The sequence below is a fragment of the Lissotriton helveticus genome, chromosome 1_1 (assembly GCF_964261635.1).
Source record: "Lissotriton helveticus chromosome 1_1, aLisHel1.1, whole genome shotgun sequence".
NCBI classification, from domain to species: domain Eukaryota; kingdom Metazoa; phylum Chordata; class Amphibia; order Caudata; family Salamandridae; genus Lissotriton; species Lissotriton helveticus.
Window position 1 is genome coordinate 720,731,674 of NC_136057.1, and position 18,603 is coordinate 720,750,276.

At 41.3% G+C, this 18,603-nt stretch overlaps 1 protein-coding gene across 2 annotated transcripts in view; it reads right to left on the minus strand.

Moving 5' to 3' along the window:
- The window catches only part of NAV3 (neuron navigator 3), a 1,248,418-nt gene that overhangs the window by 535,520 nt on the left and 694,295 nt on the right, over positions 1-18,603 (minus strand). For both annotated transcript variants that reach the window (XM_078674251.1, XM_078674250.1), the window contains exon 12: positions 8,287-8,406. In XM_078674251.1, coding sequence (XP_078530377.1) covers positions 8,287-8,406 — 120 coding nt within the window. The remainder of the gene's footprint in view (positions 1-8,286; positions 8,407-18,603) is intronic.

Here is an 18,603-nt window from a genome sequence, read left to right on the forward strand (position 1 = left end):
GCGAAGGTTAGTTTAGACAATTAAAAGGGGCTGTATAAACATTACCAATATGTCTTTTCGACTCTGTCTACAAATATGATCGTCAGAGGGCAACTGCATTGTGCCTATAATCATGTGAGATAATGTTGTGACCATAAAAGGAAGAGATAATTAGTGGCAATGGGATGGAAACTATGAAAACGACATGCAGTATTGTAGTGTAATTGATGCAAAGGTTCAACTATTTGAAAAATTATGACCCCAACGGGATGACTGCATTTTGCCTAATCTTATGTGACATATTTAATAATGTCGAGCTCATAAAGGAGAGTTATGGGTGGCAACAGGAGGCACATTTTGGACAAAAGCGCTCTTTTTTCAAGATTTGCTGCCTTACCTTTAATGCTCTGAATGGTACGGGCCCTCTCTACTTACAAATGAAATTCACAAAGCAGATCTCGGGTTGTAATCTTAGATCCAACTCATTAGCTCTCCTAAAGGTGCCCCGAATATGTCTCAGCCGTACCAGGGGTAGAACCTTTACGTACATTGCTCCTAGGTACTGGAATCAGCTCCCAATGGCCCTACGTAAATGTACTTCTTACCTTGTTTTCTGGAAACAGCTAAAAGCCTTTTTGTTCTAACTACACTCATTAAATGATACCAACTTCCTCCTCCTTCACTAGGTGAGCGCCGAGATGCCTCCGGGTGAGTCGTGCGCTATAGAAGTATATTTAACATAACGTAACAAAACATTCAGCAGCTCATGTCGGAACAACATTGGTGTCAGTGGGAGCCAAGTAACCTTTTTGATTAAGATGCGGTCTTGTCTCAAGAAAAGTAAAGTAAAACACTACTAAGGAGGACATCCTTCATGCGCAAAACCCCTCACTTACCTCAAGAGGCAAATTTAGAGATGTACAATGTATGTATATTTCATATATATAAGGGCAGTTTCTGTGAGCCACCAAAGGTATAGTCAATGATACCCATAGTGGAAAGAGGTTATATCAGGATCCCAACTGTATCTTTATACATTGGTTGAGGCACCTGACAGGAGGGACCATAACTTTTATCCTATTGAAATCAGAGGGAGAGTATAATCGCTCAGTGATGTGCTGGGGTATTAAGGCTGGTTTAGGAGATTTCATCCTTCAATCCTCACGTGTCAGTATGAATTCTGTAGTGCCAGCATTGCTTAAATGTTAATAAGGGATTTGACAAGGCCTTTCAGAAAGGCATGAGTTTCTCAAGGAAGTGCCATGTTAGCTCCTTACCTGTGTGTCCTTCCTCAATGAAGTGTTTAGTTAATTTGGTTGTGTCACATTTACATCTAATGGTGCTTCGGTGTTCTGTTATTCTAAGACACACATTCCTCATTGTCCTTGCAACATATATAAGATTGCAGGGCATATGAGGATGTAAACCACATTTCTAGAGTTACTGTTCATGAACTCCTTTAATCTCCAATGGGTTTTGTACTTGGGGTTAGGGGTGAGATGGGGTTTCAAGAATCGAGCCAACCTCTGACACAATGGGCCTTCCAAGTGAAGGAAATGTGTTTTTGTGTTCCTTAAGGAATATATAAAAATACGGAATACGGAGTTCCTTTCGGGTAAGGTACTCAGATTTGTGTGTGGTGATCCAGCCATTGTCTCGCCCTTTCGAAATTAAGAAAGCAATTTCGTCCTGTCTTCCAGGTGTGGAGACTTTAACAGCACTGCTTAGTACCTGTCATCAACTGTCTGAGGCTCAGAATGAAAGAATATATTCTGTCAGATAACAGAATGCTAAATGTAAAGATTTGAAAGGGACAGTGATGGATAAAACAGAAAATGTTTGGTTGTATTAATTCAAAGGAACAGTCAATTATAAATATACCCAGGGAAAGAAAGAGAGAGGTCAATAAGTGGATATAGAAACAATATTCCTGTGTACTTATGTCACAGATTTAAGAATGTTTGATTTGTAGCTTGCACAATTAATTTAGGAATATCAAGAAACCTTGAAGATACATGATTTAGTTTGCCTAAATAAGGTATTAACTCATTGTTTTCTTCCGAAGAATGAATTTATCAAATTTAGGACTTTTCATAACTACTGATAATGCAACAAGTGTCACTGTTTATTTGTAAGATTATTTTGAGCTTTTTACTATTAATAAACAGCAAAACACCTCACTCACAGATCAGCATGAAAATTCAAGGGAATAGCAATACATCGGGCTAGCACACACATGGTCATTTTATAAGTCACATAACGTATCTGCATCGTATTAGTGGTACACCAGAGTTACACTGAGCAGGAGAAATCTCCCCCGTAGCAGAGTCTCCTTTTTCACTTTTCACCCTAAATCTTTAATCAGTTCTGTAACAGTGTATCAGCTGCCCACATTCTCATGTACGCTCTATAAGGTTCCAAGAAGTCTCTGAGGAGGGGTGCCTTGGGGTGCTACAAGGTTCCATAGTCTTCTATTGTCGTGCAGCAATAAAAGACTAAAGTCACTTGCAGCGTCTTTCAACCATGCCTCCTCTGTAGGTGGTGTAGATGTCATCCAGCATTCCGCCACTTGACGTTTAGCTAGCAACAGGGCAATTTACACAAACTTGAGGTATGTTTTAGGTATATACATTGTTAAATTTAAAGGGCTAAATCCAAGGCGTGGTTTAGGAGTACCTCTAGCATCTCTGTTAATATAGAGAACACTTTAGGCCAATATTGAGACAGGAAGGGGAAGCTCCAGGCCGTGTGTTAGAAAGTCACATTCATTTCCTTACACTTTTTTGCATTGCACAGTGCTGCTCGATTGGAATCAGGAAATGGGCGTTGATTTTTTGATAAGTGTTTTTGTTTATGCCAGTAGGTGAAGGGCGTTTCCCCTCACCGGAGCACAGCAATTTGCCAAGCTTTGTTAGAGATTGCCCACTCCAGGTCGGTCTCTTAGTACCTTTTTGTATACTATATCAAGGTTGCTCATCCCCTCTTGATATAGAAAGGAAATGTCTAAGACGAATCTTCTCTCTGAATCATCTTAGTGAGTACTGCCAGTTTTATCAGTGCCTTCAGGAAATGTGTGGGTGTTGAGCTTTCTGCATGGTGCAGTCAGTGGACCAGCAGCATTTTCAGGGCAGTATTTCCTCCCAGCTCCTGAAATACTTGCATTGGTATAAATAACCCATCGGGGAACAGGTCACCCAACACCACTATCACCACTTTCTTTACAATTCCCATTGAAGATTGTTCAAGAAGCAGTGTAAGGACTTGGTTATTTCCCATTGACAGAAGTGGGGAGCATAAGATGTCCATTCTTCGGTAGTTTGCGATGATCCTCCATGCACAGGACATAGCAGCTAATACATCTACCTCCTCAAGTCTACTGTTGGATTTACGGGCCATAACCATGACTTGCAAGTCTGGTCCAAACTGGGTTCTTTGCACCTTGATATGTGTGAGCCTGACCGTGTTATGGAACCAATATTGTGCAGTGTCAACATGTTGATGCAAATGAGTTGACCTCCAGTTAAAGACTGAAGAAAACGTAATATCATATGATTGGTGTGAGAAAGATTAATGGCATAGGTCCTGTGGCCTGCTTTGTTGTAAATCACCAAGATTACATTTGTAAGATGGGGTGAAAGATTATTCTCAATTTCGATAAATCAAGTGTTATCAGTGATTTATGTATCACTTGAAAAATTGGACATATAATTGTTTTTTTATATACATACTTTGGAGAGACAGTGTACCTAGGAATCTGGCTATGTTACTGTCATTAAATTGTGTGATATCATAAATTTTCTGGAAATTTACTTTAATATGCACACTGCACTTAAGTGTTTGATGTAGCTTTTTCAATGCTTTTTCTATTTTACATGTGGGTTATGTTTAATATGATGAGAATGAATGATTTTTTACTGTACTCTTGTAATGTGTTTCTAACTATCGTGATGGTATAGTATTTTTATATTTGATTATTTATTCTTCTCTGTAAAACTTGACTAGCAAAAGTCAAATTAATTTTACCTTATCTGTCTCACTTACCTATAATATGCCTGTACTGGCTACATGCAGGAGTTTCCTGTTTATGTTTGTGAGAAATAGATCTCAGAAGTGTCATGAATATTCAATGACAAGAGGACGCACTGAGTTGTAATGCTGATCCTTCATTATACATCTGTGCCTTTATTTCATTGGTTCAAATTTGCATTGAAGATACTTTTTGAAATCATACTACAAAAATTCTTGAATTGTTTGTGGAGCACTGGGATTCACTTCCAGCACCAACAGAGGTATTTCACAATCTTATTTCACACTAGAATTCTTTTCTGCAATTTGGTGACACAAAGTATCCAATATTGAAGGATCTCAATAAAATGAAGCCAGCTTTCTTACAAGTTACTTTGCCTTAAAATGTGCTGGAAAATCTTTCAGTGACAGAAGTAATTCTGCAAATGCCGTCAACATTATGAAGCCTTGGTGCCAGGTGCCACCAGCTGGTCTCCTAAAAACTCATGTTGTTGACATAAGGATCCCTGTAACTGGTGCCATCTGCCACCTACTCATCACTGTAGCATTAATGACAGGAGAGTGTCATTCCAAAATATAAAAGAGAGAGAAATGCTAATGGATACAGACAAATTATTGGTAATACGCGGTTACTTTGAACCTCTTTCCAAATTCACATGTGTGCATTGTCAGGTCCAGACAGGTTCTGGAAGCGTTAGCGTTCACATCAGGAGCTCAATGGACCAGTGAGCCATGGCACATTTCGGCATGCAAATAAGGTATTATGCTTAATATAATGCACAAATATTACAACACTGTGCCACTTAACACTACACTTCAAGAGTGCGATCGTTGTTTGGTTAATAGCACTTGGAAAGATATCTGAAGTGATTAAGAGGCAGCTGTGCCCGTGTACTGTTCATATTCAAGGCTAGTGTCACATTTACATTTGTATGTTTTAACTCAGTTTGTAAACAACACTTTAAAATTACTATATTGATCTTGAAAAGTACTGTGTTCATGTATCCACTACAGAAATCTTTGCAATGGGAATATGATTACAAAATGACAATAGTTTTAGACTGCTGCCTTTTGAATGGTGCAGACAGACTTAGTAATTTTTGGAACATCATAACATAAGAAAACTTTAGATCGGATAACAAAAAACTGCCTGATTAGTGCAACTTTGCATCCTGGAGCTGTTTAGAGCAACATTATATATTTCAAGGGTGAGCTGTTTTGCTTCTCTGTTTTTTAGTGATGAAAAAAGGAATGCTCAAATTGACACAGCATAAGAGCAATATGAACAACACAATATAATTATTTTAGGGGCGTATTAATAATCAAAAGACAGTATACAAGCACTCCATGCATTCATTTGAAATTGGTCTCATCTCACAAGGAGCTGTCCCTGTAGGAAAGGCAGATATATTTCTCTGAGTTTAGAAATTTCCTTTGTAAATCCATAAATGATTTCAATTCAGAATTATAGTCAAATGCTATACCTTCCTGTAGAAAAAGCAAGGACAGTGCAGTGTGGCATTTACTAGTTAATGAAGAAGTGGGGTTTGGTTCATTACACCACCCTGTCCTTGTAGATCACAAAATATTTTAGTAAAGATACAGAACTTACACTACTGGAGGTGTACTTTTTCAAATACACAGGACTTGTTTATAAATTAGATAACACAGCAAAATTCGTTTTAAAAAAGTGAATGGATATTGCTGACACATTTTAGATTATCTTGTCACGTGACTAAACCAGATTTATGATTTTAAGATTTACATCTGTAGTTATCAATCCAACTGGTTGAACCAAGAAAAAAACAAATGACAGATTTCCTTGAAAAAGTACTGGCTACATGTCTGAATTACGTTCCAAACGTAAGCAGTAGTACGCAATATAGTCTTAATCTACAAAACACCTCCTACTTTTTGAACACGAGTGTAGAAGGTGCTGACATTTTAAAGAGAATTTTATAGAATAAAACATGTATAAAAACAAATTAAGTGCACTTTATGTATCGGCACAGAAAGTAGAATGTTAAACACTTTTGCACAGTAATTCCAATTTTTAAAAGCTTTGCTTAAAGTATTTTGTATGTCAAAAGGATAAGCATTGATTGCTAAGGTAATGGAATGCCCACATGTTGTAAAAATGTAGGCAAATTATGATGAACAAGGACGCGATTCTTTCAATCTATAAAATTAGCGTATGAAATTATGATTACATGGCTGCAATCATAGAAATTATAATCATTGATTAAAAGGCACATTTTGAGTACTAACGAAAATAATTAACACCAAGAGGAGTCAAAAAGCTGCATTAGAGCAATTTTCAAAAAGTTCAAGACTACTAGAATTGCTTCAGAGTAAACCAAACCAAAGCAATCATTTCAATAACTGCTAAAGAGGGACAGTGCTAGCAAATGAACAACATTAAAGAAAGGTTAGGTACTAGTGCATGGCAATACTATTCCACCTTTCAGATTTAAGTAGGATAGGTCATGTGGCCTTTCATGGCATCTTGTCCCCAAGACTAATTGTAAGGCTACATATCAAATTATACAGGAACATAAAACAAATGAATAGCCCAGATGAACCTAAAGCATAACATTTTTTTTACCAAGGTACTTGATACTGAATGCCAGGAAACAGATTCCATAAAAGACTGTCTGTGCATTCATGCGAGAGGGGAACAGCTTTAATTCCAAGAAAACCCTAATATGATCAAAAGGTCCATTGGAAGAGAGGAAGTACTCAGATAACATAAAAAATGACGACTGCTTTCCTATATGCTCTTCGTCGGACTTGCTAGTCTGACTGCCATGCAACTTTAGGCCCCACTCCTTGCTGTGAATGTGATCATGAAGTACTTTTGGGGCATGGTTTACTGCAGTGCTAGGCAGAGGAATGGGAACCTCTTTCTAGAGTAGATACCCTAATGAGCCAAAGAAATCATGGTAAATTTGCAGAGCCACGTTCCATATCTGTAGTAACTCAAGTAAACTTCAGCCGTACTGTATCCTTCTTTAGTTTCCATTCCACTGGCATTTATAAAGCAATCCAGTGCTAGAGGGCATTCTTCAGCAATTTGATACACAGAGCAACTTACTCATGCATATTTGGTAGATAAAAGATGCATTACCTAGGACTGCAAAATAAGTTATTCATTTGAAAGGGATACCTCAGAATATTTTTCTACCAAAAAAGGGTCAAGGTCCAACTTTAAGACAGCACATTGATTATGCAACCCCTGCTGTGAGACCGATGGTCTTAATTATACCTCTTGATCTATTAAGAATTTAACATACGACTGGACTTTCTTCTAAATATTTTAAAATTCAGTCTATTGATGAACCTTCTGATTTTGACTAATCACTTTGAAACCACTCATATATGATTCTGAGAACGAGATGAATATGTCAAAAAGTATCAGTTAGCAAATTATAAAACAGCATGTAATAGGGTGCTTTTGTTTTAATGGTCTGCTTTGTATACCAGTACATTTTGTGATTGTACCAACATTCTGTACAGATCCAACTACGCTCTGGCAAAATGATCAATAGGAGTCAAATCTATGATAGAAACCCATCATGGCTGCAGAAAATCCATTCTATTGTACTAGTTCTAATTATGCCGGAAGACAATAACATTTGTTGTGTGCCATCTACATATCAAAACACTATGATAGAACTGAGTGATAAATCTAAGTGATCTTTGCACTGTGGCAATTATCAGCTGCCCTCATAGCTAAATCATAGGCAGAAAAACTGTGGGTTCCTTTGAGTTACCAAAAAGGCGTATAAGTAAGGTCCAAAGTAGACTATTGTGTTTGTAAACAGCTGAAACCAAACTTTATTGACTACACAGACATACATACTGGTAGAACTTTCAAAATTGACTACATTCTTTGCTTTGTGTAAATAATACTACCAGACAATGTACTTTTACATGTGGTGTACATGTGAAATGATGTCCTTTGCAATTGCCCTCATTCAAAAAAGCTCTACATGAATCAGATACAACTCTGACAGGTTTCCCTCCGAAATGAGCACATCCAAGAAGATTACCAGCGACACCAAATTATTCAGTAGAGTCTCAGGAAACCCCCAGAGGCAGATATAAATCTCTCAGCAGAAGAATACCCTCTAAAGGAAAGGACATCTATCAGCAGGGCGAAATACAAAAATGGCAGATTTGCAAAAAATACAGTGTTGTACATGGAACTAAAATAATACCATTTTATATTTTGGTGTGCAATTGGGATTTCTTAATACAAGGAAATAAACGTTTATCTACCTGTCTGCGTCCACCGTCACATCGTGCACCCCTCTCTGTATCACATCACGTGATGCTGCCAGATCAGGAATCCGGTTAAGACTTCTAGTGTACAGGTTAAGCCCTCCATCTGTCAGGTATCTGGGAAATATACATAATATTACTCATCAGCTATATTTGTGTATCCAGCACAGAGTTTTCAGTTGGAACATGGGAACCCACTTTACTGTGAAACAAATTTCCAGCATACACCAAATACAAAGGGTGCACTCATGGGTACAAATAAGTTGTGCTCACGTAAGCTTACAGGGAACATCTCAGTGATATCCAAACACTGCATTAATCTATTTCCACCCAGGGAGAGTGTGTTGTAGTAACATAAGGCCTGATATAGAAATAAGTCTATGGTCACAAACAGGCAATTTGAAAACTCATGGGGTTTGCAAATGCAAACGTGTTCTACGATATACACAAATGCTATTGCAAAGCAGAAAGCTTTTCTAACTCACAGAGGTTCTGCGACTCTTTCTAATGTGCAATTAATAGGGGGCATGAAAGAGTTGCCCCGCCTGATTGCGAGTAACATTTACATGAATCAATGCTTTGTGGCCACAATTGCCAATGCCAACTTGTGATCTAATAAAAACACCCAATTTGGAGTGGTGTTAGACTTACAAAGAGGAAGCTGTGAGTGACCTTCTCTCATTTGAAATGCGTTGAGCATCCTCGGTGGAATGAGAGATAGAGCAGGCAGTAGTGCGGCAGACCACTGCATACACCCACTGATGTCTTCCCAATCGGAAAATATTTTTTAAAGAAGCACTTACTATTTCAAACTCACGGGCTTCTTTAAAAAAAAGTGTTTTTATTGGGAATGTGAACGCAGGCAATGAAGTCTCTCTTAGGCAAAGATCCTTGCCTTCCCACCCCAGTGCTGGGAGTCACAAATAGAGCCTAATTATAATTCATCTGCTTGTTCTGCGACCTCCGACGAAAGGGCAATTTGTGAATAATCATACTTACACACAGCTCATATATTAAATTGCATACCTTTTCTCAAAACAATCTGCGAGCAATTTGCACATACTAGTTTCCAAGCAGTTTAGGCCTACTATACCAAAACCCTTAAATAATTATTTCATAAGGGAAGTACCTAAATGTACAATGGACCATGGTGTATTAATGTTTGATGACAAGCTCAACTGCAATTCCGAATGCAATCAGTGGCAAATGGATAACTCAGAGGAGTTACTTTTATAATGACTTAGTTTTATTACAAGTATAACATTTGTAAGTCAATATTTATAATACACATATAGACAGATATTTGGAGCAAGGGGGAAATTGAAGGCAATATTGTTCATAGTGCATTAATACCATGCAAATACATAATACAGAATAGGGTACAATGCGCTACAAAGCCACTATACTTGTCTAATCTATGATCAAGAACAGAGTAGACATTTCAATGACAGACAGTACAGGAGATCTCTACAGTAAGATAATTAGATCTTAAATAGATAAAATAATAGCCAGCAATTGACTTCTTCCTAAAGAGAGAAACTAATCAATGTTCCCACCAGCTTTGAATTGTGTTAGAGTACATTATAGTCCAAAGAAGGAACTGAAAATGAACTCGCAATTACAGTGCTTATACTATGGTACTGTGCAAAATAACATTCAGAGGATGCACAAAGAACATACCATATTGTTGAAAAGGTAGCAGATGGCAGGATGTTCACATAAATATTTCCTTTTGAAATTCTGTTTACATGTTTGGCAGGTTGAATTGCTCCAACTGAGATTTGGCTCAAAAGACCGGCCATCCTTTCCTCACTGGTGCATTAAGAGGTTTCAGGCCCGGGACCAAGGTGATGCTTTCCCATCCATTCCAATCACAGCGAAGCTTTAATTTCTTTCCACACATTCCCATATATTACTTCTTGCTAAATGCTAATGTTCTCCCACATATGACATTTGCGTGTGAACTGTTTTCTAAACATGATCTCTACTCCCACTTATTCCATGCCCTAAACACAGCACTATTTTTAGTGCTAGTTATGTTTATAATTGTACCTTGAGGGAGTCATACATTACTGATAAATGTTGACCATAGACGTCAATTAGGGGTCGCACCTGCGACCCCTTGTTTGTCCACTGCGACCTCTGGTAGAGGACTTGTGACCCCTGGGGTCGGATTTTATATGAGCAGCATAACCCGAAAGTGAACATGGCTACTTTACAAAGAGTAAAACACAGCAGTGAATAAATAAGAAATACAATTCTTGCACTGGGCTGTGAATTGGTTTCATACATTGTTTCCTTTTGTACTGCACTGTTACCGGATGTGGGAAAGAATGGAATTCCTATGTTTTAACCGAGGCCTAGCTATCTTTCTGTTCCATTTCAGCCATATTGGAATAGCGGAAAAGAATCAAGTCACAAAGTCAGGTAGGAAGCCATTACCCAGTAGCCTGGTGCTGCTGCTACAGAGACAGAGGCAGTGCCGGCTCCTCAGCTAAGGCGGAGGAGTGTCGTCTCACTGCTGTTAGAGCAGTGAAAAAGGGAAAAATAACATGATAATAACAAAGTTATTATCATTTTATTTTTCATTGCTGCCGGGCTGGATTAGGGCAGGGCGGGGCTGGTGGTTTCAGGAGGAGGAGTGGATTGTGCACACTAAGGGGCCTATTAGGATGGTGCGCAGACCTGAGTCCGCCCGCGATCCTCGCGGTGTTGGAACCGACCGCCAGACATGCAGCGGTCCTACACTGCGAATTAGGATGCGACCGCTATGCTGGCGGTTACATTCCGCAATTTAACATAGCGGCAGGTGCTGCTTACAGCAGCACCCGCCGCGATGTCAAAAGCCCATGCCTGGCATTTCCGTGCACCACGTGGCAGGCACCTCGCGGGGCCTGCCAATTGGCTCAGGGAACTGCAGGGCGGTACCATAGGTACCATCCAGGTGCACCCCCACCATCCCCAGGGTCCCGCAACGGGCCCCCAAAGCCATCCCCGCCAGCCTTCCCATGGTATCGCTGCCATGAAAAGGCCTTTCCGCAAGCCACATTGTAATGTGTAATAGTAATATGTTACTGGCCTCGCTCCACCCGGCAATCAGATGATTGCTGACCGGCGATAAAGTGGCGGACAGACTTTGCGTCTGCCGCGATACCCACTGCCATCATAATATGTCCGGGGTATTTTACGTTACGCCATCGTAATGAGCCTCTTAGTGCGCATGACTGCTATCAGGCTGTCTTGGAACCAGACAAACAGTCATGAACAATTTGCATATTCCCTACCAGGCTGTAAAGGACAGCCTGGTAGAGAATATGCGCAGGCTACCTGTCCCCATCTGAGTGCCGATTCACGGCGCTCAGACCAATCACAAAGCTGCATTGGAGCATTGTGATTGGCTATGGGGAGCCTGGGTGCTTCCTGGTTCTGAGACTGCAGAGGAAAGACAAAGCGGGGACCAGAGATAAGTGATTTTTTTATATATAGATTGTTCGTCCCCCCGCCCCGTCACCCCAGTTCCCTACAAGCCACCACTGGACAGTGAGCTCCACCTTTGCCCTTTTTAGTGTGCTAGTTACCCAGAAGGAAACCTATATATATCGTCCCCAGTGACTAGCAGATGAGACTTCTTATTCTCTGGGACCAAGAAGGTCTGTGTGCTGAAGAATGAGAGGTGAGAGGTGTTTCCCATGGAGCAGTCTACTGCAATGCCTTGCCCCATGCATGTGCCAGCAGATGCAATAATATGATAGAGATGTACCAGTGCCATCCGAGCCAAGTTGCCAAGCATTGAAGGGACCATAAATATTCTATTTGCCCCTCTACCACCTGATACACTATCTGCAGAAGACAATCAGATCTCCAGCAGGTCAGTCTGTGATTTTCCCTTTCTTGTAATGGTCTAAAAAAAAATTAGTTTGAGACATTTGTACTTCCCTTCATTTTTTATAATGATTAAATGGCCTGGCAAGGTTAGAATGCCTTCATCTTCAGTTTATGTAGGGCCAAAGTAGAGTCCACATATGTGTAGGAGAGTAGGGTCTGCTTCCTATGGTTACCCCCACTTTTTGCTGTGACTCTCTGGATTTCCAACTTTAGTCTGGCTGTGGCCCTGCTAATCAGGCCCACAGCCTAGCTGTTCTCTCTCTAAATTGATACCATGTACTTTAGGTACATACCAGATTGGTTATTGGGTCACCCTTGTTAGCCCCTGTATAGTGTACCATAGGCACCCAGGGCATAAAAGCACCCTAGGCATACCAGGGGCTGCAGCATGTATGGTGCCACCCCTGGTTTGCCTTCCAAACTGACACCACAGGTCTGTTCACACAGCCTGGGTAAGGTGGTGTAATCATCCCTTACTTAGATATAGTGTACCTATATCTATATATACATATAGACACATATACACTTATAAGTCACTCCTTTGGCAGGCCTTGACAATCCTGGAGGCAGAGTGATTGGTTTTATGTGAGAGGGTGCCCTAGAATGAGCTGAGGCCCTCAGCAGCTTTCAGAACCATCTCCTTATAGCTGTTCTATGATATAGCCATACCATAAACTCTTAAGTGCATTATAATCCTTGCGGTTAATGCTAATTTTGGTTTGGCTTTATAAAAACATGTTGTGTAAGGTGTCAAACACTTTGGAATACTACCCCCCCCCCGCCAGTCCTGGCGGCGGGGGTAGCATTCCACCCTTCTAGAGGGAGAAGACATGTAGTTACTGGTTTACCCGGTTAAAGTTAAACAGAGCCTCAGCATCACAAAACGGATGTTGCTGCCACAAACACGAGTCTGACCTCCTGTTGCTGGACAAAACTCCGGCAGGGGAGGCCTGGAAAATAGGTTTCCTGTCCAAGGAGGTGCTGGCACCTGCCCAGACAGGCTTTTGTGTATTGGGACAGGGAGGACTGCATTCAGTGAATGCTTTCCAGACACTGCCTGGGGCACACAAGGTGCTCCATGCATTTCCCAGTTCAAACTGGTTGCTGGGGCACTCTGCCCCAGCTCTGGCGCGAAACTAGACAAAGGGAAAGGGGTGTAACCACCCCCATCCCAGGTACACCCATAGGAGGGACCTTAAGGGTAGTCCAGCCCCTAAACTTAGTATAAGTATAGGAACCCAGTCACTAGGACTCTAGATTACCTTGGACAAAACTTTGAAACATATATCCTGGACCTTCGACATTCCATTTCGACTGGAAGACGGAAGACATCTCCCTTGTGGTCAAGGAGTGACCCCCCTGTTCAAACAGGCACCAACAGCAACTTTGCTGGTCTGCATTTTCGAGGCTCCTGCCAGATCCTGAAGAATCTGTGACCCACGACACGGACTTCCAGACATCTCTGACCCGACCTTCGCTTACAGCTGAGCTGAGACCCATGGCGGACACGAGAGTCGTGGGACAGGAACTCCCGGACATCCTGCATTTTGCAAGCTGCACTCACTTCCCGAGGTAACTCGAAGTAGTGCATTGGGGTGCTTGAAGCCCCAGACCCGAGCACCATTTTCACCAAAGCTCAGAGGCCCCCACTCCAAGAGTGACCCGTGGGCCCCGCTTTTGCATTTCAGCTCAACGCGTCTTTGCGGTTCCTAGTCCATTGGCTAGTGAGTCCCCCGAAGACTTTCTTTTGAATCTAACTTGCTTTCCTGGTTGCTCCAGGCTTGCTCCAACTTCCCTGTAAAGGAGAAGTTCCTCTGACCTTGCTGGTCTGCACCGAAGCCAATCTTGACATCCTGCGTGGGTTGCGTTTGCCAAGGCTTGTTGGGTCCAGTCTGGATACCGACACTGCAGTCAACTAGATCCTTTGTGGGGCAGGTCGAACCCAGCTCCTGATTGTCATCAATGCCTCCTGGCCCTCGTGGCTGAAGAGACAAACTTCACATCTTCACCTGAAATCACCCAACATCTGGTGGCATCTTTCTATCGCCGCCCTGGTCACTGGCAAGTGTCTCAGACTCTGTCCCTTCTGCTTTCAGGTTTTACAGATCTTGGATCCACCCTTGGATCCACCCGGACACTTTTCCTCTGGTCGCCTGCAGCCCTTCTTTGCAGCTCTCCATTGAAAACGACGACGAAACCCGACACGAAAAGACACCTAGGCCCCCGGCTTCCCTTGGTGAGGTAACACGAGTACTCCGGTGCTCCCGTGGGTCTTGACTCTCAAAGTGTCCTAGTTTAAAAGGGTTCCATCGTAGTCAATCCGGAAGTGTCCTTAAATTGTAAATTTGTAACTTGTTTATTTCCAATAGAAAGTCAATGGTAAGCCGCGGCTGTGTTTAGACACTGCCCACGTCACCCATGGGCCTCCTACTTCCTTTTTAGAGAAGCCCCAGCGATTCCACAGGCCCCAGGCCTGCTTTCTAATTCTCACGTGGTTCTTATACCACTATTTTAGTATATGGTTTGCGAGGCCCCTAGGGCATAATGTATACTGTGCAACTTATCGTATGCTAATAGAGTAACTTGTATTGTACTTTTACCTCTGACCTCATAAGGAGTGCAGAGGGGCTGTGTTTAGAATAAATACATATATATTTGATATATACCTGGTGTGGTGTCCTTTCATTTGGTGCTCAAGGGATTATAATTGGTAAAACAACTTGCTTAATACGCTCTCTGATGTCTTAGCCTGATGACTGCTGGTCCATGCTTCCACTAGGATAGCTTTCTATAAGGTTGACTTTACAACTACCGTCAATAAGGGTTGATTAGACTGGTGAAAGGTGCCCACTAGAACTAGTGGACATCATATGCCAGACTAACTTCTCACAATATGTATATAAAACGATGTAATATCTATAATAAAATAAGAAAGTGTCCATTCGTCGGGAGTACTAAAGAGTAACAGTAGTAGAACGTTTCTACAAATCATTGTTATAGTGGTATTCTAGTTGACCTGACACAAATGGTTTCTGGATCAGCCTGGGCATATGATTTTTTTAAACATGTATCTAGAATATTTGTGTCAGTATATGTTTGTTTCTCAGTGGATAATGATTCTCCATTTCTCATGTGTTTTAATGTACATCTTTACAATTACTTTCAATTACACTTTCAAGGGTCCAGAAACTGGATTTGGCACCACTTGGCAAGTCAGGACTCTCAGCAGAAATGCCCAGGCACCGGTAGGTGAAGTATTTGATGGCCCTGAGACTTCTTAACAGGAGGCAAGCACGCATGCACAAGCCCTTGAGAACCTTGGAAGCAGGATGTAGAAAGCAGAGTCGAGTCCTTTCACTCCCAGGACAGAAACAGCAAGCAGCAGGCAAGCACAAAAAAGCAACAGCCAGAATGTCAGTCCCTCCTACAGCATCCATCTCTTCTTCCTGGGAGAATGTCTTCAATCAAGCAGTGTTCTGATTTGGGGTGTCAGAGGTCCAATACGTATACCCCTTTCTGCCTAGTAGGCAAACTTCAAAGGAAAGTCTTTGCAGTGCAACATTCCCTTCTTTTCCCTGATCTGGCTTCAGACACACTGCAGGGGGGTGGAGACCGCTTTGTGTGAGGACAGGCACAGCCCTATTCAGGTGCTAGTGACAACTCCTCCAACCACTCTAGCACAGGAAGGCCATTCAGCCTGGTGGTGGCCCATCAGGATATGAAAGGCACACCCCAGCTCCCTTTGTGTGACTGTCTAGAGTGAATGCACAAGAGCCCGACTGTTAGCCAACCCAGACGTGTAATCGACAGACAGGCAGAGGCACAGAATGCTTAAGCAAGAAAATGCCACATTCTAAAAGTGGCATTTTCAAACATGCAATTTAAAAACCAACTTCACCAAAATATGTATTTTTCGATTGTTAGTTCAGATACCCAAACTTCAAATCTCTATCTGCTCCTACTGTGAAATATGCTTAAAAGATATTTCAATGCAATCCCCATATAACCCTCAGGGAGAGATGGTACAAAATTAGCAGTATTATCAGGTAATGTACAACACACCAGTATATGTCCTACCTTTTAAATACGCTGCACCCTGCTCATGGTGCTGCCTTGGGCCTACCTTAGGGGTAATTTACTGGTAGTAAAAAGGAATTTTTGGGCCTGGCGAGTGGGTGCACTTGGCAGGTTGAAATGGCAGTTTAAAACAGAACACACAGAGAATGCAGTGGCAGGTCTGAGGCATGTTTGCATGGCTACTCGTGTGGGTGGCACAATCAGTGCTGCAGGCCCATTAGTAGCATTTGATTTACAGGCCATAGGCACACCTGGTGTACTTTACTAAGGACTTACAGGTAAATCAAAAAATATGCCAGTCATGGATAAATCAATCACCAACACAATTTAGACAGAGCACATGCACTTTAGCACTGGTTAGCAGTGGTAAAGTGCCCAGAGTCCTAACACCAACAGAAACAGCTGTAAGTTTGGGGATATCCCCGCAAAAAGGCCCAGGAACAACACATTGGTATATTTTCTATTATTTCCCCAGTCTTTTATTGCAGGGCGTTAAATTTGTCATTTTCTGAGATGTCACTAGTTTTAAAGGTGACATGACATCACTTACAGTGATGTCATGAGGGGGAGGGTCAGGGAATCATGTCACTCCTGCTACTTTGGACATTTTGGTGAACTGACGTTCATGATTTTGAAAAACAACAAGGCCAACAGAGAACATCTTTTAAAGCATTCGTACATATGGGCCACTTTTAATAATAACTGAGTCAGAATGGAGCAATTCCGAAAATTGTCCATGATTTAGCTAAAGCTCCCTTTAGTTCTGGGGTTTATAACCCACCCAGGCCTACTGAGCTGTAAACTAGCCTAATTTCTTACAATGGCTACCCTAGCATGCGAGACCATAAAGTATGATAGCCTAATGGTAATTTGCGGCAATAAGAAATTGTTTCTTCTCTTTGATGCTCCCCACACTACTATGTGAATTTCAAAGTTTTGGGAAATCACTTGCTACAATCGGAGAAAAAAATGGAAACATGGAGAATTTTAAAGGAGGATTGTAGGGTTTCTCATGCTAGTGCCACAGCAACTATTGATAACTCCATGCTACTAATCTCTGAGCTAGTTCCTAGTTCATGAATTTATCATATCACCCTTGGATGCCTTGAGTAAGGTTGCTAATAAAATTAGGCCTGTGCAATTCATGGTTCCAGTAATGCTTGTGGTCACTCGCTCATTCTGATTTAAGTTTGGCATTGAAGCACAAGGTGGTGTGTGATGATAATGCACATGGTCTCAATTGAGCAAAAAGCCATGCATATTATCAGAAAAGGCAAAATACCTATCATACAATCCTACACTGATAGTATCAAATCATATATTTCTCTTTGGCAGACATAACAATGAAAACAACTTAATTTCGCAAAATTATCACCAGTATTCTTTTTAATGCCTTTCTTGGATTGTCAAATACACAATGCAATACAAGGCAGTCAGGCAAATCCAGAGTCAAAGAGTATCCCATTACAACAAGATATACACAGTGACTTCATAGGTCACTTTGTTCGTCTATTAATAAGTTTACATTTGGTCACTGAATACGTACTCCAACACCACACTACATAGATTGATGCGATTGAGCATAAGTAACAGGTTACTTGGGTTGTACTCAACATATCATCGCTACCATTGAAATTAAGATCATCAGTGACACCACTATTGAGAATGTGGCTGCCTAAGGTGTCCTGAAGTCTGTCTCCTCATCTACCATCTCCAGGAATTTCTACCAGATAGATTGCCTCGGCTCAAAAGCACCATTGCAAAGATGACATGATACCTTCCCTCACAATTTCTTCTGATTTGAGCAGTTTACTAGCACTAATATACTTTTCAAACAAGGAAACATGAGTATTTTTCTTCTGAGACCAAGCATCTCAAAGGGTCAGTGCCAGCTCTTGGGGCTGGATCGGATTAGTGTTTATGTGTTGTAATATAAGTTTGAATACAATCACAAGTGATAACCTTCTCCACAGGGCATGCACCTTCTTCCCTTCGAGCACCTTCCAGCACAGCTAATCCCAAGGTGATGGTACTCCCACTGCTCAGTCATGCTCCATGGCCATACATGTTCCCATACCAGGGAATATCCGCTGTCATGAGTTGTATACCTTCTCTGCCTCCAAGTCACCTCACATACTCCCTCAAGGTCCTCAGTTCAGTCTTGAGGACTAGTGGGTACAACTGATAAAGCCATACATGTCAGTGATGCATTTGGGCACCTATTCTGAACTTATACATTCAAATGGTTTGATAACCATTTATTCATAAATGAAGTTAACTCACTGTCAAAATTATAGCAATAAGGTATAGATTAATGCAAGAGAAAAACTACTACTGAAAAGGCCAATGAGT